We start from the raw sequence: 24,977 nt of genomic DNA on the forward strand, positions 1-24,977 counted from the left end.
TCTTGAATATGGGTTTTGTGTTTGTTTAAATAACTCAAGGTCACAGTAATCTATTTATGAGGTGCATTCTATGGTATATAACCTACACCACAGATTTATCATGCTGTCTAGTGCCTTTATAAGATGCCCATGATTAAATCACCCTATTTTTCCAGCTTGATAATTTGATTTGAGGGTTCAGTTTTTCACATCCTTAATTGGGATGTAGCCAGCTTGATAATTTGATTCAAAAGATCAGTTTTTTAGTTCCATAATTGGGATGGAACTATAATATGTGGGGTGTTTGTGGTAGTGGTGGATTTTGCCCTTTTTTCTGGTGACAGCAGCAGGCAGTCATTGGAGAGTTCTGGCTCTGCTCCAGAGTTGTAGGTTAAGTTAAATAACCTGCCAGCAAAATAAGGCTAGTTTCTCACTTCCTTCTTTTCAAGTGAGGGGTTTCTGTGCCTGCTGCAGCACCAGTGGAACGCCTGCTCCTGCTGCGAGTGCCAGGGTCTCCTTCCTGTAGGTGTGGAGCACAGCTGGAACTGTTGCACACATCTTGGAACCTCATAGTTTGGGGATCTTCTATGTGAGATTATGGCCATTGTATAAGGATGATTGCTGCACAGGTACTTGTCTCCCAGTATGATAATTGTGTGTGTGTGTGTGTGTGTGTGTGTGTGTGTGTGTGTGTGTGTGAGAGAGAGAGAGAGAGAGAGAGAGAGAGAGAGAACAGGGAAGACGGGTGGGGGAGAAAAAACATGAATGAATGAAAATGCCCACAGGTCCAATGAAACTACTGAGGAAAATAAGGATGTTTCAATAATAGTCTCCACTGCTTATCACAAAACTACTTATATGACACACATTTTTGCTAAGCTTGCCAGACAAGGGACAAAGGAAAGGAAAAATAAGATAGTGCTGCTTTTTAGGTAGGGAAATGGAAGGAGTACCAAAATCTTGAGCAATTTCCTCATCTATTAACTGTTAATTGTGGATATTTAGAGGCATTATTATTTGTTGCTAGGAGCACTGGACACAGTATCCTCATATTAGGGATGGCAGTAGCTCTTTCACAAGGTGGATGACAGAATGAAGTGAGGTAGTGTGGTGAGTACTCTGAAAAGTATGAAGTACTTTTGGAAGTGCTAGTGGTATTGTTACTAATAAGAATAGTACTGTACTCCATCCATTTCAGGAATTAATTAGTTAAGGAAAAGGTAAAAGAGGGAAATATCCATTTAGTTGTAACTGTCCATTTTGTGAATGTCATTTCCATTGCGTTGACATGCTTTAATCCCTGCTTCTATTACTAGGCACATACCAGGGTGCTGGAACTGTCTTAATATCTTTTTGTTATCCTCTCTTTCCTACTGCCTTGTAGAATTTGCGAGTTTGGAATGATGTTCTTATTTGATCACATGCTTACTAAGAACCTCTGTATGCATAGGGTTTTTTCTGCTGCTAGTGTTATTGCAGAGTATATAGTTAACTCTGGCGGATTCCCTTCTCTCTGTATTTATAAAAGGCTCTCCAGTATGCCTATGCTACTTGTTTAGCCAAATTTTCTGTTGTTTAGGTATTAGAGTGGTGATCAGTCATTGGGCCAGGAAAGTTAGACCCTGTCAAGTTGTATACCGGACTATGTAAAACTTGAAAGAAGGAGCCAGACGTATCTGTGAGATGGCACCCTGTGTTAGTGATATAAGGTTTACTCACTAGAAATTGTTCATACATTCTCTGATGAGATGTGGTCATTTAAAAAAAAAATCTATAGATGGTGAAAAATATAGTCTTCTATGCCTCTGAGGCAGGGGATGACCGACATTTTCTGTAAAGGGCCAGATAGTAAATATTTTAGGCTTTGTGAACCATATGGTCTCTGTCTCAACTATTCAACTCTCTCCTTGTAGCAGGAAAGCAGCCAAAGACAATAGCTAAGTGAGTGGGTGTGGCTGTGTTCCAATAAAACTTTATTTACAACAACAGGCGGTGGTCTGGATTTGGTCCCTGGGCTGTAGTGTGCCAACTGCACTCTGCACTCTAGTGCATAGGGTGAAAAATAATGCCTAGGCTGCTAGTGTATAGGGTGAAAAATAGAATAAAGAGAGAAGGGAAAGCAATAAGGAATCAATGGAAGTGGAAGGAAGTACAGAGGTGGAAGTAGGACAAAGGAAGGCAGGGAATGGAGGCATAGTAAAACCTGAACACAGGATGCTAAGAGTGGAAGTTACAGGAAATATTGTTGGGATCTGTATATGACGGAAATCTCTCTGGTAAAAAAGGTTTATTTTGAAGTATTGGGGGCCATAATAGATTGGAATGAATAAAATTTTAGGCAGGTCAGGAGTATGATGTAAAAGTCCGATTATCAGTTGCTTTTCCCAGGCATTCAAGATTCAGGCATTGTGTCCATCTTCTTACACGTGTTCTCAAATGTATCTGAGTTTTTATCAAAACCCTTACTGCTTCATCGTGGGTATCCTATTGGTAAAAACACAACTAGTACCATATTTCATGAATTTTTAAAAAATTAATTGGAACATTGGGTGCAGAGGGCTTTATAACTGTGCATGATAAAAGATGCAGGTTCATATTTTGAGAGTTGAGCAGTTTTTCTAAAAATGGCTAGTTTAATTTCATAGTTGATGTATCTAGCAGAAATAGTTTTTGTGTGTTTTGGTAGGAGTACAGAAAATTAGGAAAGATTGGTGGCTTGTGACAAAACGCTAATCACAGGAATAGGAACAGTACAGTATGGATCTTAAGAATCACTTAATCCTGGAACTGGATTGTTACAATAAAATAAATATTTCATAACGATGTTTTGGCTTCTTAAAAAGTTTCTTTTTTTTTTTTTGCTATATGCCTCTGTTTTTCTTGTTTCTTATGGCATATCTTTGAGAAATATCTGCTTTCTGAAAGTATGTAATACAAAAGGGAGAAAGTAAACTGCTCTTTCTAAAAATCAAAAATTTAGGGTGGAGTAATATAGGTATGCTTTTCTTTATTCTTTATCAAAATATTATGAAATTGTACAGTTTTTGTAGAATGTTATAAAAATGTATACAATTTTACAGTTGAGATTTATATTGTGGAATTCTTTGAAAAATTTTATTATATGTTAAAATGAACTGTTAGCCATTTTAAAGTAGAAAAATATTATATATATATTTATTGCTCACATATATAAATAAATCAGAGGAAAAAGGGTATAGAATCTGAATGATAGGATGAATAATGATGTACTATAGCAGAATTAAATGTTGGCTTTTGAAATTATAATTTCAGATTAATTTGAAATTATAATTTAATCCATAGACAGGTGATGATAGTTGTTCTAATCCTAAATTCAAACTAAAATCTTTATTTTAAAAGGTGAACCTACTTTTCCCTGTAGGAAGAAAAATAATTTTATTGTTCTGATATTGTTACTTCAAAATTTTTTTGACAGTAAAGAAATTTACTTTAAATTCTCAATTTTGGAAGACCATTTTGTATCCAGTGGGCAGTATTTCCTAAAGAAGTCCCACTTATCTCTTTTCTGCTCTTAGTCACTTTGTTCTCAGCCTGCTGTTCTGTTTTTCTTAAGAACTAATTTAATGAAATAAGGTGAGAGTCTTTTTGCTTACTGTTCTGTGTTGAATCTCTTCCCTGTTTATCCTTGTCCACACACTGGTACTGAGACTTGCCTTTTGCATTCTTTCTGAACAGTCTCCCCTTTTCGCCCTTTATTTTTCCTGTTCCCTGTCACCTTTCCTTCCTGCTCTTTGCTGCATCGTTATATTTTCACTTGTCCCAGTGTCACTGTTTTGTATTCTTTCAACATGATGCTTTCACTCCCTTTATCCATTAAAATAAAAGAATTCTTGGTCAATCCTTTATCAAGACTTAAAAAAATCCTTTTCCTTGAAATATTTGGAGACTATTTTAGATGCCTATTTTCAAAGTTTTGATTGAATTTCAAAGTGGGAAAAAACTCTTAAATTTTAGTAGAAATATTTGTAATATTATATCATGGGGCACCGTCTCTTGATGGCACTGCCAACATTCAACAGATAATTTATAATTTAATGATAGTTTAACACATGCATGTTATTCAAATAATGTTGTAATTATGATGCCCATCATTAGGTTTAGCAATACAACTGCATTTTGAGTTTTTTCCCTATCTAATACAAATACAAAGAATTATTTCATTTGGCAAATTAAATAATGTTGTAGTGAAAATGTTAATTTGACAATAAATCACAGTTTTAAATGCCAGATGCCCCGGCTTAATGTTGTTTCAGAAAGTTTATTTAGAGAATATAAAATGTGGCTTAGTGTTCCTGTATGTCAAGCTTCACAGATGAAGTATGGTGCCTGATATTAATCGGGTTAAAGGACCTCCAGTGCTTGGAGTGTGTTGTGGATTATACCTACATTGCTCATAGCCTCCCCACCGCCCCCCCCCCCTTGCCCATATTAGCAATCTGCTTTTGTACTTTGACATCCAGGATTTCCCTAGTGAATTTTGTCACAGAAAAAAGAGAATCATCAATATCGCAGTTAAACTTGACTTTCAAAGCTAATAGTATCTCATTTGGGGGCTCAAATTTAATAAATTTTCTTTGATTCTGGGTGAGTTTTTAAACATCAAACAATGAATTGGCCAGGGTGCAGTAAAATATTTAGATCTATTGACTGTTGTTCAGAAGGGTAGAAGGCAAAACACTAGTGGTTTGATGTTGATAAATTCTCAGTACCTTAATCCACATTAATGTTTTCTTTTATCTGAGTGCACATTGGTGACAAAAAAAAAAAAGGCAAGAGAAGGTGTCCATACATATAAAATATAAAACTTAAATCATATTTCACAAATGTCTTTGCTTTATTTTGTTAAGTGAGTTAAAAGCATTCTCATCTTAACTGAAGCCTGGAGAATGTTTGTTACAGATAAATATACATTCTGAATTAGGACTCCAGCGTGAATATCATACTCACACTGTTATAGAAATTGCATTATAGTGTATGTTTTACAGCATACACTTTGACATTCACTTATTGACAGAAATTCTTCAGCTCAACTTGAGAGTATACGGATTTTTATAACCTAGATTAGCACGAACGATGAAAGATGTCATCATGTATTTGCGCATGTTTGCTGATTTAAGGAAACCCTATGTAGTATGATAGTTCATTCATAAAGTAAGAAATAATTCAAACAGTTTTACAAGCTGGAATAGAAAAATGAAGGTGGGGATTTCTATCATATATTATTGCCAAGTTACATATGAAAGTGCTCAGATAAAACTAGAGATATAAATACATTTATTTGAGCAATGATAGTTCTCCCCATTCTTGACCTTTGCTACCTCATAAAAACTCTTTTTGTCCTGTGGTTTTAAGCTAATTGTATACTATTTATCAAATATATGGTGTCAAAGAGATAATTTTTTAAAACCTATTCAAGTATAAGGAAAGTTAGGAAATACGTATACATATGAAAACTGCTATCATTAAACTGTATGATTAAAGATGAGAGATCACTGGTCTCAAAAGAAAAGTAAACTGTGGAATTTTTGAGGCTTTTACTAAGTTTGGAAATTAAAAATGAAAATACCTGTTTCTGAGCATTTTCTTCTGTTTATATTATATGGTGAGCATTTCTCATTTGTCCAGAAGGTGGCAGTGTAATATCAACTGCATGTGATGCAGAGGCTAGCTAGAGAATTGGTGTTTCTCCAATTCTCTGTATCTGTGATGTGTTTGTATTGTTACCTTACTGAATACTTAAAATATAGTACAAACACTACTAATTTTATCCATTATCTTATTTAGAAGTTGTGTGACCAAGTTGGTTTATATGTATTTAATCATTAAGCCTCAAGTTTAATTTAGAGTAAAGAGGGCAAGCAGACCTCTTGCTAGTATATTTTTAAGTCTCCTTGTGTGTTGAGCATATTTGTTTTTAGTCTAGAGTACATATTGAAGTTTTCTTTTCAAAGACTAGTACCTAATAACTATCTTGTTTAATATATATCAGTTAATACCAGTTAAATTAAACATGTTATTAAGAAAGTGAGAATAAGTAGGAGATTGCTGTTTATTTTTGATTTTGTGCATGTTTTTCCTTCTTTCCTTTTTCTTCTGCGGGTGGAACAGTGAAAAAATAATTCAAAACCTCTTGATCAGAAGAGCTCCAGCGACTCTCCTTCCCTCCCTCATTTCAAGCAGGAGGATGCTTTTTCTTCTTAACATTCTCCCCCAGTACTCTGAATTAGAGATTTATTTGCAACGAAAAATCAATTAGTCCTAAATTTATTCATGGATTTCAGGTCCAGCGATCAATGCAAGTCCACTCAGTGGGCTCAAGGGGACCCAGTTCATCCCAGTTAATGTGTCTGAAGGGGAATTACCATTGATGCTATTTTTTTCCCTTTAGGTCAGAGATCAGATCTCGCTGTCACGGACTGCGGCAAGTAGGAATGACTTCACCCTGCAGCTACCCAGACTGCACCTGGAGACCTTTGCAATGGAGGGGCTCAAGGGCAGGCCAGAGGTTGTAGCGTGCCAGGTTAGAGTCTAAATTACATTGTTTGCTACCGAGACATGTAGAAAAAGAAATTGCACTAACTGTGGAGAATGGAAGCCTCAAAGTACTGTGACTAACTTGAAGAAGATGCAAATAAGTTTTCCTCATTTTTCTTCCGTCATGTAACACTATATTTCACAAATAATTGTGTTTTTTTTCTTTAAAGCCTAGAACTAGCCAATTAAATAATCCAGAAAAGTTTTTTATTTTTTACCAAGGAAAAACGTGCGTTTTATAGCTAAGTGCAGTATTAAAAGAACATACTTTTTGGGCAGCAGAGGACAATAAGACGCTAGGCTGTTATCTCTTTAAGCTAGTCTGAATTTGTAGCTCTTATTGTTTTACAATAAATCACTTTAGATAAAATTATCAGGAGAGATATTTGATATTTTTCAGTGTTAATTCCAAAGTATATCCAACATTTCTCAGGTGGTAATTTAATTTCAGCAAATCTAGAACCTAGGTGCACTTTGCATTGAAAAGTATCTTATACTTCAATGTTTAGTTTTAATGAACTTTGTTATATGTGCCAGCTGGGTTATTTCATTTACAAAACTCAAAGCACCAAATCATAAAACCTCAAATAACTTTAAAATAAACTTAATAAAGATATTTATTTTCAAAAACATATTTATTTTCAGATGCTGCAGCTAGCTTTCTATTCTAGATTACTATTAGGTTATTGTGATCATTTTTCTCCTTAGGGTTAAAAATATTTTTTAATCAGACAAAACAAAATTTAGTATGTATTTTATTTTCCCTTTAATGCCCAATTTCTTTATTAGAAAAATCCATCGACATTATGTAAACTATAGGGAGCCTGGTAATTCAAAAGAGGTTGTCCTTGTTCAATAGCACCCTAGATTTTTCAATGTATTTAAGAGAAATATCTCTTAAAACTCAGTCCCTTTCACATTTTGAGGTTTGAGATAAACTTTTTCATTCTTCAGTTTATGACCCTGTAAAATTTTAACTTTGTACAAAATTAACGTCAGTCCAAGTGGGGCTATGTTAATTTTTTTCTACATGCTCCATACCCTAATTTAATTTGTTATTAGTACTCAAATTAATGCTCAACAAAGAAAAAAATGCTCGTTGTTTCTTTCATTAGATTGTCCACCAATATATCTAAAACATATGTAATTGTAAAATGAAGCATAAGGCATTTTTATTTTCAGTTATAGGCTAGAATACTGTACCATTATTTAGTACAAGATTAAGATGTACATTTAAAATTTGATTATATTTAAAGTACAATATGATTTGAGATTTTTCTAGTGGTTGTAAAGTAATCCTTTGCTTGGTTATCTTAATTCGGGATCTCACAGGGCTTAGTACTTGTCATAATTCACAAATAAAGACTTCCCCCATACTCTAGATTGTGGTGATTTGGAAAAAGACTGCTTCTTAGGAATGCCATTTTTTGAGGCAAAGCATGAACTCTCTAGAGTTCTGACATCTGTGAATAACAGGAAGGAAATGGATGGGCTTGTATTTTAAACTACTATCTTTTCCAAGTTCTAATAAAAATAGTTATGTGGGTTGCCAGATACCTAAACACTTGGGTAAATTTTGTATTGACGTGCTGTAACATGCATTGTAGTTTAGTAATATATGTTTTGGTTTAGTATCCTGTGCAGAGAAGAGCGCATGATTTGGGCCCTAATAGTGTTTCACACACACACACACACACACACACACACACACACACACACACACACACAGGCACACAGTTGGTGATATAGAGTACTTTGAGAAGAAAGACACTGTATTAATTGAAGACCTTAATTATAATAATAACTATAATTATAATAATAATAATAAGTGCCATTTTAGTGAGCACTTACTGTGTAACAGGTATCATGCTTAGCTGTTTAAATAAATGATCTCAGTTAATTCTCGCAATGGACCTGTCAGATAGATGGCATTATTTCCATTTTACAATTGAAAACAACAACTATAGCAGGTAACTCTCCTCAGATCAACAGCAAGTAAATGGTAGGGCCTAGAGTCTGGGTTTAAGTCTGGGTGTATTTGACTGCAAAGCCTGAACTGGTAAAATCTGACAGTAAAAATCTAGATGCCTGTGTTAAATGGTAAGAGTGAAACCTTTGAAATCTACAGTGGAGTTTTTCTTCCATTTACAAAGTGTACATTATGCATCTGTGTATGATGTAGGTCATAGTTTATGCTGTATTGTAGACAAATGCACAGATACAAACTTTTGTTTCCATTTGACAGGCTAACATTATAGAACTCTACTTTTCACCTTTTTGCAGTTTGTAAATATATATATTTATGCTAAGTGTGGCTATATATCTAGGAATTCAGTATTTGTTTAGCTTGGTACTGTGTGCTGATGACGCAGACTACTGAAAGCGTGCACAGCTTTCGATTATGATGAGGGGAGGACCACTATGCAGGATGTGCTAGTGTCTGAATTATTTGGCCAACATATACAACCATCGTTTAGAGCGGTAGGAGCTGAAGTTTTCCTAGACAGCCACTGTCTGTCTTTTCCAAAGGGGCAAGCTTTATTATAGGTATAATCCTTGATGGAAGGAAGACCAATGAGCATGACTGAAAGTTGAAGAGGATGAGTGGATTACCTTATCTCTCTGTACCCAGAAGAGCATGTGACTGATACTCTTCTACAGGAGATAATTCAGTTCATCTAGTCTCTGCGATCTGCTAGCTTTTAGCCCTGATTTCCTTATCTGCAACAAAGTGTAATGCTAACAATTTCTCAGGCTTGTAGTAAGTTTGAATGAGGCAATGCATGTAAAGCAGAGAGCACAGTGCCCAGCACAAAGAAAGCAGACAACGCATGGTGGCTCTTATTACTGTGACCAGTATGGGAAACATTGTAAAGATGAAGTAAGCAACAGTAGCTTGATTTTATTACTTTTGAGGGGTGTGTGTGGGTGGTTTTTTTTTTTTTTAAGAAATTGTTACCTAGAATCTTTTCTCTATATCTTTCCATTTGTTTCCTTCAGTCTTCCTTGTTTCTTCAAAAGCTTCAAATAATTTTGATTAAGATCAACTGTAGCTCCCTATTTACTTTTCCTTGTTACTTGATGTTCCAGTGAGGCCATGTCGCCAATGTAACCCCTGTTTAAGCTCCTATGGCAAGTTTAGAACTATTATACCTGGGCTTTTATCTCCTAAATAACAGCATATTAGTCTACTACGATACTGGAAAAAAATAAAACACCTAGGTTAGACAAGTTAGCTTTAGCTGAAAAACCCAGTACAGTGTGAATGCAGAGGACTTTGTAAGAAAAAATATTCTGCCCATACTTTATAAAGATACCTGTTACTCATCGTCTTATACTTTGAATTGTGTTTTTTCAATAATTATGATATGTGATGCTTTTAATATCTGGAAAATATTAGCAGGCATCCAATAAATGTTTTGCCTCCATTCCCATTCAACAATAAACAACACAGAACAATATCAATATTGATATTATTGAGTGCTTATCCTGTACCAGTTACTGTGCTAAGCACCTTACATTTACTCTCTCATTTAATCCCTGCAACAACCCGATGAATAATAGGTGCTCTGCTTTTATCTGTTTTACAAAGGAAGAAGCTGAAGTTTACTGAGATGAAGTTAATTGCTAAAGGTCACATATCCAGTGAGTAGGGTGACTGGTCCATTCATTCTTTTAATCATGCCTTTCTGCCTTTTTGTAAACCATGGCATAGTGTTTTGTGTGTGTGTGTGTGTGTGTGTGTGTGTGTGTGTGTGTGTGTGTGTGTTTTAGGGTAGCTGAGAGGAAAAAAGAATAAAGGTAGGGTCTGTCTATAAAATACAATTTCGTTTGTGAGGAGATCATGGCGAGAATAGAAATCCAAAAGAGATTAATGGGGAAAGTTACTTAAACTGTGTATTTGAGCCTCTTCATCTATAAAATGAAAATAATAGAAGTTTCTAACTCAGTGTGACTATTGAATGGGTTAATCCACCTGAAGTGCTTAGAATAGTGACAGGTACATTGTAAACACTCACTATTTATTAGCTCTCCACTAACATGAAAGGTCGTGAGACCAGGAACTTGGTTTTGTTCACTGCTGCATCATCAGAGCGCAGAACCCTGCCTCACATAGAAGAGGCCCTCAGTATGTATGGGTGAATGAATACTTGATTTCAGACACTGGTCAAGGTGACTTAGGAAGCTGCTGTGCCTAAGTTGTGCACGCCTTTAAGAGACTTGGGATCAATTTTTTTTTTAACTTCTAAACCCACTTCATTTAAAAGGAAAAGTCCCCTGGACCAGCTCATAAAAGTGTTTAAGGCTTAGTGCACAATAACTATACCTCTGGAAATGTAGTATATTTTATAAATATATGTTTATAAACAGTTCATTAGAAAGGCTTCATTGTGAAACCATTTATTTATGAAGATTTTAAACAAGGGTCTTTACCGTAAATCCAGTAATCCTTTAATCACCCATAACCTACCATGTTATTACAAAGTCCTTACTTGGTATGGTTGTTTGTTTTGTGCTATACCCGCAACTTTTGGGATACCACGGTTTTTTACATTTAACTTACTTTCCAGGCATAGAAATTTCTTCCAGCTATTTTGTTGTATTTATAAAGTTAAATCATAAAAGGGCATCTTGAGGGATTTTTTTTTTTTTTTAATGTAGAGAAGGAACAAATACCTTGTACCTAAGTACCTAAACTGTCAGGGAATAAAAATATCAAGAATCACTCAATAATTTTTTACATGTGTTCCCAGTTACACTGCTTAATGCAGCAGCCTTCTAATTGTTGTATAAGAAATGTCTTCATTTGGGCATAGTTAGAAGTTAAAGAAATGTTAGGCAATTTTACTTGAAATCTTGTATTATGTAGATATTTTCTTCTTCAAGTTATTCCATCCCCATAAGTGAATTTTCAGATCTCTGATTATTTTTTAAAACATGAAAATTAGCCATTTTGAATGGAAATATTGCTAAATATGTAGAATACTAAATATGTAAAATTGCCCAGTTGTCCCTGAAAGACTAGATGACTTCTATTAGTTCTTTAGTTTCCTTTTTAAAGTATGGTTCTTTATTTTCTGATACTAAAAGAAAGTTTTAACTTCTTTTTATAGTTCAGGTCTTCCCTTATTTTCAGATGTCCATTCTCACTGGGTTCCTAATTTACAGAGTTGTCAGGGTTTAGTCTAAGAGTCTCCATGGTGAAGTAAAAAGAATATATTTTGTGACAGCTGTATGTCTCATAGATATTCCTTTTCATTTATTTCTGGGTCCATGACTGTGCTTTGAATGTTTGACATTATTGGAAATCTGACCTTTTTGGTAAGTGGGGTCATTTTTGTAATAAGGTATTGGGAAGATTTGGGGTTATCTAAAGTTGTTATCAATGAGTGTTCAATTCTCTTTAAATTCTAAAATCAAAATATCTTTTAAATTAAAAAACATAAAATGATTTTAGAATTCACTTGTGGCATCAAAGAGAATGTTGAAATGCTACCTTCTTCAAAGGCTGGAAAGTGCTTCCCAGGGAAGACCTGTTTGTTAGGGGAAAACAATTAGCTGGAAAAATCATATAGTTCATCTGAGAATAAAGGCATTTTGATGGAAAAATGCCATCCTTTGTCTCATCTAGCTGCTTGACAGCTGTAATCTCCAGTTCCACAGAATAAAAATTGTGCCAATGAGGAATCTAAATGTCCAGGATTTGAGGCCTACCTCAAGGACGAATATAAGAATGAGTGCGTTTGTTTTTCATGTTGACACCAGGAAGAATAAATGGCACTTCCTGAAGTAATGTTGTCAGAGAAAATATTTTTGTTATTTGCTAGTTAAAATTTTAGAATTCTACTCTGAAGATTTGATAATACACAAGCAGACATTAAGTTTCTTCAAAACTTGCTGGTACTAGAGCTGTGAGCAATGCTAAATAAAACAAAATATAAAGAGAAGTAAGATGTTAATGTGTACAGAAGGACTAATTTTAGGGTGTGTTGCAAATTGGGACAACAGTGATTAAATAATAGCATAATATCATTTAAACATTGATTTATAGTCATTGTGAGTTACACCTTGTTGTCCTGAATCTGTATCTTCTCCTAAGATTTCAGGACGTTTTAGTTTCCATTGACCAGGAAGACTTTGCTAGAAATTTAGCCTCGCCCATCAGTCGTTATTAGAGCAGTTCCGGTATTATCACCTAAGTCCTCTCACCCTCCCTGCCTCCCTTCCTCCTCCCTTCCCTTCCTCTGCCTATTTGATTTGCTTTTTTTTTTTTTTTTTTTGGTGGTGATGATGGTGGTGGTGGAGGGCGTAGGGGGATGCATCAAACAGAATTTTAGGGCAGAATCTTGAGAGTAAAAATGTAGAATTATGCTTTTTGGTCCAGATATTTTACCAGGTGATATATGCTACCATTATTTTCTTAATCCCCATATTTTATTTCAAAAGACTTGTAAAAAAAAATGTATTTTTCTTTGTATCTGTCGTTAAAACATAATCTTGGGCATTAAGTGATAGCTAAGATTTCTAAAAAAGAAAAAATCTGTTAAGTCTAGGTGTGCTAAATAGTTTTTTTTTTTTAATGTTTAGCTGATGGGACATTTTACATCTTGCATCATGGGTTTTATTTCAGGTTAGTGGTGGTCTGAAACAACAGTTTTGTTTTTTTTCCTGTTGGGACTTCAATCTCTTTGCCTTTTGAAAATGACAGGATGACATATGAGGGCAAGGAAATGCATCTGTATAAAGCTTCTGCTACACAGAATCTTATACTGAAGAATTTAGTGACTCCCTACTCCTTAACTCAGCTGAAAATATTCACGAATTATTCCCTGTGGGAGTGACCTGGCATCAGTGATCTGAACTGACACTAAGTAAAATCTGGTAGGAATTATTTAAAATAAAGTCTTTTTTTTCTAGTTTTTAAAAATCATTTCTTCCTTTGTTTATTATAAGGGAGAATAATTTGGAAGAAAATAGAGTCATAGCAGAGTCACTATCACAGAAGGTTGAAGAGGTTATACAACTTTACCAGAAAGTAATAGGATTAGCCACAGAACAGATGGAATCCTTTACCTGTAGACACTAATCACACAGGCAGCAGGAATTCTCATTATTTTATCCAGTTGTTGTCTTTTTCTCACGGAAAACAACATTGTCCTTTCTTGTGAAGGATGAATATGAATTATCATCCTTGTGGTGCTGAGTGCAACTGGAGTTTTATCCTAGAATCACTGTCTGTGAGCTTTTGGCCCTTAATTCTTCTGGTGCATCACCTTGTCATCTGTAACATGAAGATGACGATACTTGCCCTGCTGCATCTTGGGACAGTTGTGAGGATCACATGACGTGGATGAAAAAACTTTGGAAATTAAACAGCACTAATAGGTAGTTTTTAAATTGTTTTCCTTTAAATATTTGGCTTATAAACATTCCTTGATCAGGTGTAGACTCGCTTAGTTTTCAATCTCAGGATGACATTTTTGCCCTTCTAAAAGAAAAGCAAGTAAATCAGATGATAGGGGAGTTGGCAACCATGAATCTGTGCAACTTTCTGAATGTCATTGAGTTTGCTGGAAACATTATGTTGATCAGAATGGGAATTTGGAAGAGAGAAAATAACTCTTGTCTGCTGGGGAAAGAGGCAAGCAATGTAGTATTGGAGAAAGCCTACGTGGAGAGTCAGAATGCCTGGATTGAAGTCCTGGCTCTGTAATGTAACCACCTTGGCAGGTCACTCAACAGCCCTGAGCCCCCTATTTCCTCATTTTTAAATGGAGGTGGTGAAGCCTGTCTTACTTTCACTCACAGGGTTGTGGGGAGATCAGGTTAGATAATGTAATGTGGGGAGATCAAAAGAGATAAGGTGCTTTTTATATCATAAAATGCTAAATTAATATAAATTATGTTGGACTGAACTGCAAACAGGCCTGTGTTTCAGGAAAAGTAACCTAAGTACGTTAAGGAATGTTTTAGTGTTTTGACTCTTGGAGACTTTTGACTGATGACCTGTTTGATACAGGTTTCACTTTAGTAGCAACATGTGCAATAAAAAGAACAAAATGTTCCACAACTCTAGTGTTTTCTTATAGCTCAGTATAAAGCTATTGCTAACACTTTGGTGAATGCCCACCATATACTTCTATTTGAATAATTATTTTTTAAAGTAATTAAAGCATTACTACTGTCTTCATATGTCCTTTTAACTCATTTTGTTGCCTTTATTTATACCATTTGATTTTTTTTTTTTTGGACTTCAAATTCCAACTCTGAAAAGGTGACAATATTTGCCTGTATGTGAAATGTTTGAGACACACCTAGTTGAAAACAAAGAAACAAAAGCACAAAACATATGAAAGTACAGAGCATTTTTTTTTTAGTTACAATTTTCAGTTCTAGGTAGCTCAAAGCAGAAAAGCTGCTGAATGATATGAACATCATTTCTTTGCCATTAATGTTAAGAGGCAAAAACTAAATCCCAAACTTGACCGTTTCTCTATCTTTTTTTTTTTTTTCATTTTTGAAGCCTATTTAAGTATAACCCTAGTCAATAATACCTTTTAATGCTTATTATTGAGAGAATGAAGCCTGTGAGCACTTGAACTTTCAAGGGCTACAACAGAATTGCTCTTCATTTTAGCTACTTGGACAAAAAACAGTGTTTGATGGACTGCCTAGGTGAAGACCTGGGAAAGGAAGGGTTATGTACAAATTGAGTGAGTTTATTATGGCTTAGTGATTTGCTGATTGATTTCATTTGCTGTCAGTTAAGGCTCTCTTAATGTCAGTTTTCTTTGCATAATGCCTTGAAATAAAGACCAATGAAGTTCTTCAGATTGATGCCGCTTATATAAACTGACCCTGATTTGCCCTATTCCACGTGACAATTTAAGTGACAGCGTTTAGAGGAAAATACAGCAATGAATATGCAACTTAAGGATTAAGGGAAATGCAGTAAATCATTCAGTCTAAAACTAGGTACAAAAGTAATTTCTTGTAATGATTCCACAGATGCCTTAAGTTTTATTAAACAGACTATTATCAGTCACAAGAGTGTATGTGTGTGTGTGGTGGGGGGGTGTGTGTAGGTAGAGACAGACAGACAGACAGAGGGACAGAAAGAGACAGAGGATTGAATTGAAAAAGAGAACTAAAAGTGATCTTAAATCTTTTCAAATTATAGTAAATCTTCCTCTCCCCACTTACTTAAACTTGGAGTTGTCAGAATCATGGTTTAAAAAATATTTTATCTGAGGTTGTATAAGTGCTGTATATTAAGTGACCAGTGAAACATAGGGTAATTTTGAAGCTTTAAATGCTTTTCAGTTTCAGAGCCTTCTAGTAAAGTGCTAGTAGCTTCTTTTTTTTTCTTTCAATGGCCAAAAATTTCATAGTGCTGATTAAAAAGAGGTGTAACTTTTGTGGGGAAGACTAACTTGAGAAGTAACTCGCTGAGGAAACTGTGAAGTACTCATATCTTCATATCTCTTCTGAGTGACGGCTATTTCACCCCACAGCCCCCAGGTAGATTTTCTCTGTGGAGTGTATGACATTGCTTCTGTGTTGCAGAGCAATATTTTTGTCCAGAGTATATTTTATAATGCATATTAATCACAATGAACCTGACTTGGTATAACTTCATTAGGATTAAAAGGGCAACATAGAAAACAGAGCACTAAGGTGAAGAAAGCTCCTGGGTTCTGTGCCAGTGGTAGGAGGTTTAGCAAAGCGGCATATCATAAGCCTAAGTGATATCTGTGCCATATTTAAAAGACGCCCACGTTGTATATTTGCAAATAAGGCTTAAAAAAGTCCTCAAACCATAGGTCTTTGGTTGAATGATTATCTGGTAGAATGATTTACCTACAACATGTAAAATTTAGAAGAAGAAACTCCATGTTTTTAATCCTTCTAAAATTGAGAAGGAAATCATGATTAAAATAAAATATGCAGCTTCACGTTGTATATTTATTAAGTTATGTCGTGGGAAAAAATAGGAAAAAAGAATCTTTATGAGACACTTAGCATGGGGACTTACACAAAGCCCTCAAAAGATAGCAGTTAAGATTATTACTATTGAGACAGTGTGTGTGAGTTGAGGAATGTTATGATTCTTCATCAAGTGAGAAGGGATTCTTTGAAAGTTTTGGGTGTCTCACGTTATTACCAAGTTTTTGATTACAGCACATGAAGAGGTTAAATGATTTCTCTTTAGCACTGAGTGGTAGGTAGCAATAAAATGCTCTGAAAACTGGTAACTCGGAGGCAAAACTTGACCTGAACTAATTTTGTGACAAAGCCTGAGAAGAGCTGTGGCTCAGCTTATCCCCCTCAGTGTGATCATTCCAAGGTTTTGCTGTAGAATGTATTTGATTAGACTGTGTTGCCCCACATCCCAACTAGAGTGTTAACATACGGTATATGCTCCATATTTCCAAAATCCGAAAAATCCCAAGCTCCAAAACACATCTCGGTCCGAGGTTTCAGATTGGGATTGTGGGAACTGTATCAACATTATAAAACATTTCCCACCAAAATAACACATATTACTGCTTCAATGCAAGACTTGTGTTTTTCTTATAGTGAGGCACATTCAGCCCGTGGCATGTATTCTTGAGTGAAATTTGAATTTCATATCTAGTATCTCGTGCTTTATGTTTTGAGCCTTAAAGGAATCATGTGTAGTTTGTGTCCCCTAAAAACTCAGAGACTTCAACAGTTGTGTTACAGGCTAATCAGATATGGCTCTAATAGGCTTTACTTTGCGCAAGTCTGATCATGTTTGGAAACTAAAGGCACGTTTCAGTTCCATGTGAATAGGAGTCTCCTGAGACATTCTTTCAAGGCCCCTTCCTTTTTGTATTCTGAAAGCGGAATGGGTGAAATTCCTGGTCACATAAACTGCTTATCTTTTCTTGCATATCCTTCTAATTTGTTCCCACTGGGTAAGGTAATGCAGACTCTTGAAGGGTCTGAAGAAACCGGCTTTCCTAGAGTCTAGGCACACTCTAGGTAAGGAGAGCGAGGTAACTGGGAGCGAGGAGTCTTAGCAACCAGGATGGCCTTTGTTTTGTTTTTTAATCTATTTATTTATTTATTTTTGGCTGTGTTGGGTCTTCATTGCTGCGCGCAGGCTTTCTCTCGTTGCGGCGAGCGGGGCCTGCACTTCATTGAGGTGCGTGGGCTTCTCATTGCAGTGGCTTCTCTTGTTGTGGAGCATGGGCTCTAGGCGCGCGGGCTTCAGTACTTGTGGGACGTGGGCTCAGTAGTTGTGGCTCCCGGGCTTAGTTGCTCCACGGAATGCGTGATCCTCCCAGACCGGGGCTTGAACCCGTGTCCCCTGCATTGGCAGGTGGATTCTTAACCACTGCGCCATCAGGGAAGCCCCCGGGGTGGCCTTTGAGTCAAAGTTATCTAGTTATTCTAGAGGGAAAATGGAAATATCATTTGAGAGTATTTATTGATTTATTGGATTGGTTATAGCTTTATTTTTTATTTTTTCTAGTTTTATTGAGATATAATTGACATACAGCACTGTATAAGTTTAAGGTGTACAGCATAATTTGACTTACATGTAGTGTTGTGAAATGATTGCCGCAATTAGTTTAGTTAACATCCATCATCTCATATACAAAAAGAAAAAAGAAAAAAAAAGTTTTTCTCCTTGTGATGAGAACTTGGGGTTTACTCTCTTGACAACTTTCAAATCTACCACACAGCAATGTTAACTATAGTCATCATGTTGTACATTACATCCCTAGAACTTACTTACCTTACACCTGGAAGTTTGTATCTTTTGACCACCTACCTTCATCTAGTCCCCTTTCTCCTCACCTCCTACCTCTGGTAACCATAAATCTGATCTCTTTTTTCCTGAGTTTTAAAAAAAATTCCTCATTTAAGTGAGATCAGACAGTATTTGTGTTTCTCTGTCTGACTTATTTCACTTAGCGTATTACCCTCAAGGTCCATCCATGTTGTCACAAATGGCAGGAGTTTCTTTTTGTTTTTGTAATGGCTGATATATATATATACACACATGTATATATACACACACACACATATACACACACACACACACACACACACATACATATATACATATATATAAAGACTTCTTTATCCATTCATCTGTTGATCAACACTTAGTTTGTTTTCATGTCTTGGCTATTGTAAATAATGCTGCTGTGAACATAGGGGTGCAGATATCTCTTTGACATAGTGTTTTTGTTTCTTTCGGATATGGTCCCAGAAGTGGAATTGCTGGATCATTTTTCATTTTGGGGGGAACCTTTATACTGTTTTCCATAGTTGCTGTACCAATTTACAATCCCACTGACAGTGCACAAGGGTTTCCTTTTCTCCACACCCTCACCAGCATTTGCTCTCTTTTGTCTTTTTGATTTGATGATAACTGTTCTAAAAGGTATGAGGTGATATCTCATTGTGGCTTTGATTCGCACTTCCCTCTTGACTAGTGATGTTGAGTACCTTTTCATGTGCCTGTTGGCCATTTGTATGTGTTTTTGGAAAAATTCTATTCAGATCCTTTGCCCATTTTTAATTGGAATATTTGTTTTTATGCTACTGAGTTGTATGAGTTCTTTACACATTTTTGAGAGTATTTAGAGACCAATTCAAACCAGTAAATTGGCTTTAAACAATAAAATGGTCAGCTCTTTCAATCATATAGATTTGGGTATGGCTAACATCATCCAATGATGTATTGAGCACCTGCCAAGAACAAGGCATCGTGCTGTGCTCTGGGATACAGGGGTGACTCAAAAATCTTTCTAGAGGGAATATGAAATTTGAGATTGAAATGAGAGGGAAAAAATGATTGCTGTAGGAGAGACATAGATAAAGTCCCAAGCCTGCGCTTTAGAGGAGAATGAAATTTGTTCTTGCTGGGAAGATTAGGAGAGGCTTCATAGAGGAGGTGGCATTTGAGTGGGCCTTGAAGGTTATGCAGTTAAAAATCCCCTTTCATGTAAAATGTTACTGTCAGGAAATACAGATGGGAGATATCTGGAGTTTGAGCCGGAGCTGCTCGGTAGCTCTGCAGCAGTGACATCTATGGGATTGTCTCATCTGCAAACTAGGGTAGAACTAAATGATTGGTAGGATTCTTTTCAGTTAATTAAGCTCAGTGGTGTTGTGAATAAATTAAATTATGGTCTCTGCTGGATTTCTTATTGTTTGTTCCTTCATAATGTACAAAAAATAAAGTCATTGATTTAGTTGAAATCAGAAAGCACCTTAGAAGCAATTTGTCCTTAAAACAATATAGTAACTATTTTTTCGGAGTGATATAGTTTAATATACTTCAATGAATTTTGTCATAGAATAGAAATTTTAGGAGTTATTCAAGGCTGATAACCCTGACTGAAGCATGTAGATTCCCAAACCAATTTGATATATATCAGAATCAGAATGGGATCATGGTAGTAAAAGATTAGCTCTTAATAAAGAGCTCATAAAATTTTTTCTCTCTCTCTTTACTGATTGCTTTTCTTTAGGTGTATTGAAAATTGTTCATATTGCATTTAATTAAACCACAAACAAGTGCATTGAATTCTTATAATTCCAACTAAATGGCTTTTTAGCATCTTCGTACAAATTGATGTAAAGACACTAATGGATGTCCTTTGCTGAGATTCATAAAGCTAACAGTTTTATGTGAAAGGAGGAAAGATAAGTGTTCAACATTGTGTGTGTGTGTGTGTGTGTGTGTGTGTGTGTGTTAACGTATTTACTCTTTATCAGTAGCTTAGATCAAGTGCACTTTCTGAAAGCTGTTGGTTTTGAGATACTGGATTGGGCAGTTTTTCTTTGGTCGTGAGCATCTAGCTCTCAGCCCTGTAAGTAATTTATTTCTATAACTTTTCTTTTTGTATTAACACCACTCCTTAAAAAAAATTGCATACTGAACCCACAAAAGATCAAAATTAGGATGTGTTTTTGTTACACTGCTCAAATTTGATTAAAGCAGTTGGATCTTTGTAGGTTGATTCTGGAACAGACAAATGGGGAGTGCTAGTTATCACTTTGGTCTCCAAAAAGTGTCAATCAGAGAGAGATTATTGGAATATAAGGTGCCCTTTGTTAAGCTCCAAATAGCTTTTGAATTTGGATAAATAGGCACTCTCAATATTGTCCACATTATTACAGAAATTGAAGGTCTCACTAACTCTAAACTGAAGAACCATACCATCTTACATGTAGTTAATTCAGTCAGTCTTAACAAGTAAGTATGGAATTCCTGCTCTGTATCCAGCCCTGTGCTTGACAGATGACTGAAATGACAGAGGATGAATGTGCATTCAGGGAGGAGGAGTTTAAAAAAAAAGAACCCCAAATGTTAGTTCCTAATACAAGAGGAACAAAACAAGCACTAATACGGGGACTGTCAAGGGCCCCCATGCAGGCTCTGAGCCTTTGTGGAGTGTGAAGATTGGGAAAGGGCCTGAACGTATCGCTAACCTTGTTTTACCTCCTCCTCAAAAACAGTGTTTTAAACAAGAAGAGTTCTGTCTTTTTGGAGGAGATCATCTCCTCTATTAGTGTTTTATCCACTCAGTTTCAGTATGAAAGTTTAAAGTGTATTATTGCCCCAACTTAACAAATGGGAATCAGCACTTGCCTCCTCTCTTCACATACAGCTAAATGGCTTCCCATCACCCTTAAAATAAACTCCAACCATCTCATGTTGCTTTTGGGCTCTTCACGACCTGGGCCTGACTCTGCAACTTCCATCTCCCAATGCTCTCCGCCTCACTCACTGAGTCTATAGCAATGAATGTGTAGCAATACTGGCCTTTTTGCTGTAACTGAACACAGCAGGCACAGTCCCATTTCAGAGGCCTTGTGCTTGCTGGTCCCTTTACTTGGTGTGCCTCACACCAGATCTTCATGAGGCTCAGTCCTTCACTTCATTCATGTTTTTGTCTCAATGTCATCTCATGGAAGCCTTCTCTCATCACTAACTAAACTAGCCTCCCTTCCCCCTTCACACTTTATAGCCCTGACCCTGCTTTATTTTCCTCCATAGCACATGACCTAATGTATTTGTCTGTTATCCTCCCCTAACTAGAATGTAAGACCCATGAGAGCAGGGCTTGGTCTTTAGCACTGTATTTTCAGCACCTGGGACATAATAGGTGCTCAATAATATTTGTTGAATACATTAACTAATGAACTGGAGTTTTCTCTACTGTGAGCTTTTTCAGAGGCAGAGCTGTGTGCATATAAAAGAAAGGAGCAAGGAGCCTGGAATCAGATGAACTCCTGATTTTCAGTTGTGCCACTTGTTAGCAATGTGCCCTTAAGAAAGTTACTTATGGACTCTGAGCATCAGTAGTTTTATATGTAAAATTGTGCTAAGTAATTCCTGTTTTGCAAGGACAGTGTAAAGATTAGAGATTATACATGTTTGCCGCAGAAAACAGACCATGCTCAGATTTTCATATACTTTATTTAATATAGCAAGAAAATGCCCTTCTTTTTCATGAGGAGTCTAAATTATCCTGCAAAGGTGTATCTATTACTTAATAAGAATTAGAGAATAGTCAAAGTAACAGTGATCTCCAAGGAATATACTCTTAGTTATCAAAAGTTTATATAAACATTTCCACATATCTGTGCCAGATGTTATGGTTTTAACATTTGGACAAAGCTAGACTTCCTGAATTCCAGCTCACACCATTACATTAAATCAAAATATTCCTTTTTACACTCATACCATACTAAGTCTTATCTATATGTCAATAGAATCGAAAGCAGGCTAATAAATCTCCATGGTAAAACTCACAATGATGTCAAGACATAGTAGGTTCCCAAGAAATGGTAACTATAATAATATATATATTTTTTCTGATGGAGAGCTAAAGTAGTGAAGTTAAGTTTCTTCATGGTTTCCTGTGACCCACAATTATTTCTGTGTTACTCACTAACTAAACTTTTCTCAGTTTGTCAGGCCTTGTTTTGCAACACATTAATAAATTCTATAATTTACCTATATAATGAGCATTTTGTATATTACTTAAAATTTTAAGTCCCTAAGGTAAAGGAATTTATTGTTGCTACCACTATTATAGTCCTTATTATTATTATTATTATATTATGGACATATATATTATTATATGTCCATATGCAGTAGTTTCCAAGAGGAACTTTATTTCATTCTCTGATTATTTTGATGATCTCTTTTTCATATTCTTATAGGAAACCAACATGTCATTTCTTATCCTTTTGGTCTTTCTTTACATTAACTTTTAGCGTAATAAGAGTAGTAATCACCATCAATCTAGATGCTGCATTTAGCCTCAAATTGGCCTTAATTCAATTCGGGTTGGAAATAAAATATTTGAAAAAGAATTGGTCTTGTTTTTGGCACATTTAAGTTGTATATGCCATGGTTGAGTGGAGGCCAGAAAAGAAGTTGAGAGTCTAAACACGATACAAAGAAAACACCATTAAAAAAAATCTGCTGCAAAAGTATTCTGCAACTCTGCTGAATATGGTTTCCCATGAGGCTCCTTCTCATACCTGAACAGCTACAATATTTACACCCTTCAAAGTGGTGCCAGTAAAAATTTTGAGTGTTGGGGTAAGTCAAGTCCAGGGCCCTTTCAAGTGGCGAAAAGGAGAAAATGAACTTTGATTCTCTTTTTCTTATATAAAATAACACCAACAAAAACATACCTGAACTATATGCAACACCACATTAAGTCAATTTATGCTGTTTGTCTTTAGTTGTGCTTGACTTAAGGAGGTTGTGCATTTGCAAAAAAAATTTTTTTCTTCTATTTAATTACTTGATGCATTTACTATCCTTATCATTGTCACCATCATCACTAAAAAGCATTTCAGTATCTGTGTGCATATTGCATTAAGTATCTAGTTACACATGATTTTAACCATTCCCTCTACTAAATAAATAGGGGTACACAATCTTAAGTGGATATCAGTGCCCCAGACCAGTCTCAAAGGAAACATAGTAATTCCAGTACATGCACACAAACCCCTAGCACATTGACGGTCAAAAGTAGGCTCCCCAGGAATGGGAAAACATCTTGTATGAGACAGAGGGGGAAGAAAACCAGGTTTACCAAAATTCTAGTTTCTACATAAAGGAAAGGTCATTTTTCTGCGGGGAAGATTTTCAGATATGGCAAGATAAAGGCCTCCCCCCAGTCTTAGTACGAAAAATGAAAATATAATTCCTTGGAATCCCTTTCCTTCTGTACATATATCTAATATGCCTAGATCTCATTCAGAATGAGAATTTGAGTCATGAGCTAATCCTGTGTGGGTGGGATTTGGGATATCACTGTCTTATTTTGCTTGTAAAGTCCCTTACTGATGTTATTGGATCCTTAAGTCAGGCTGCTGAGAGATGCACAGCACATTGTCATTTTATGTATATAAGTCAACTAAACTCACTAGAAGTTGTTTTCCAAATTTTCTCTTTTTTTCAAAGTAATCTTCTATTGTGTGGATAATAGGAAAGTTGCCATAATTTGTAATCGTAATTTTTTTCTCATTAAAATAATCCCACAACCTTCTTTCATATTACATTTTTCTAGGATCAAAAGATGCTTTGGGGGAAGTATAGAAATTATGTGACATATTTGGATAGTATAGAGATTCATTAATTTGTTAGAAATGTTTATTGAACTCATTCTACAGAATGAATGAAGTCCCCAAGAAAATATCATCTGAAGTTCTTTTGCTTGAAATAAATATTTCCATTACATAAGCAAAAATTGGTAGCTCAGAATCAATGTAGTATAATAATTATTAATGAGTTTGAGATCTTTGAAAATCTTGGTTTCATAGCAAAATTTAAGAGGGCTTTGCTTTTGTACCCTTTTCAGTCAGTAGAGGAGAAAACATGAATTAAATTGACAAAAATGAGTGTTGTGATAGACTATCTGCATAATTTTGTGAAACTTGGAAAGCCTAGATTAATTCTGCTGATTTAACTGAGAAACTTTGTATGATAGATAGCCAAAACAAACAAAGCAAAAAAACACTAAACCAGTCCAAAGCAAACTGGAAAGCTTGCAACACATGGGATAAGCATGGGCTTTGGAATTGGACAGACATGGATTCGAAACCTAGTTCCTTTCTTTATTAGCTAGGGGACCTTGCATAATGTACTTCGCATCGCTGAGCCTTAGTTTCTTGTTCTGTAAAATAGAGATGATATGAGTCCTACAGGCTTATTGCCAGAATTGGAAAAATATGCAAAGTTCATAATGTGGTGTCTGGCACATAGTAATCGTTGTTGTTAAAACTGGCGTTCTGGTAAGCCTTGGAGAATGGGACTCTAGAGGAAGTGAGAGCACCTTGGGCAAAGATTTGGTCAAGCCTAGACTTTACTGACTCCCATACATTCCAACGCGTTTGGTGATTCTGGTGGT

The 24,977-nt window shown here is 35.7% G+C and overlaps 1 protein-coding gene across 23 annotated transcripts in view; it reads left to right on the plus strand.

Moving 5' to 3' along the window:
- CCDC171 (coiled-coil domain containing 171) overlaps nucleotides 1–24,977 on the plus strand; it is a 378,190-nt gene that overhangs the window by 282,196 nt on the left and 71,017 nt on the right. For 22 of the 23 annotated variants that reach the window (XR_014265395.1, XM_082467922.1, XM_082467938.1 and 19 more), the window contains one exon: nucleotides 6,407–6,538. The exons of the other annotated variant lie outside the window; for it this stretch is intronic. Coding sequence is in view for 21 of the 22 variants with exons in the window: in XM_082467922.1 (XP_082324048.1) it covers nucleotides 6,407–6,538 (132 nt within the window). In the remaining variant the exon portion in view is untranslated. The remainder of the gene's footprint in view (nucleotides 1–6,406; nucleotides 6,539–24,977) is intronic. 23 annotated transcript variants of the gene reach the window in all.

The sequence above is a fragment of the Balaenoptera physalus genome, assembly GCF_965194825.1.
Source record: "Balaenoptera physalus genome assembly, chromosome: 7".
Taxonomy (NCBI): domain Eukaryota; kingdom Metazoa; phylum Chordata; class Mammalia; order Artiodactyla; family Balaenopteridae; genus Balaenoptera; species Balaenoptera physalus.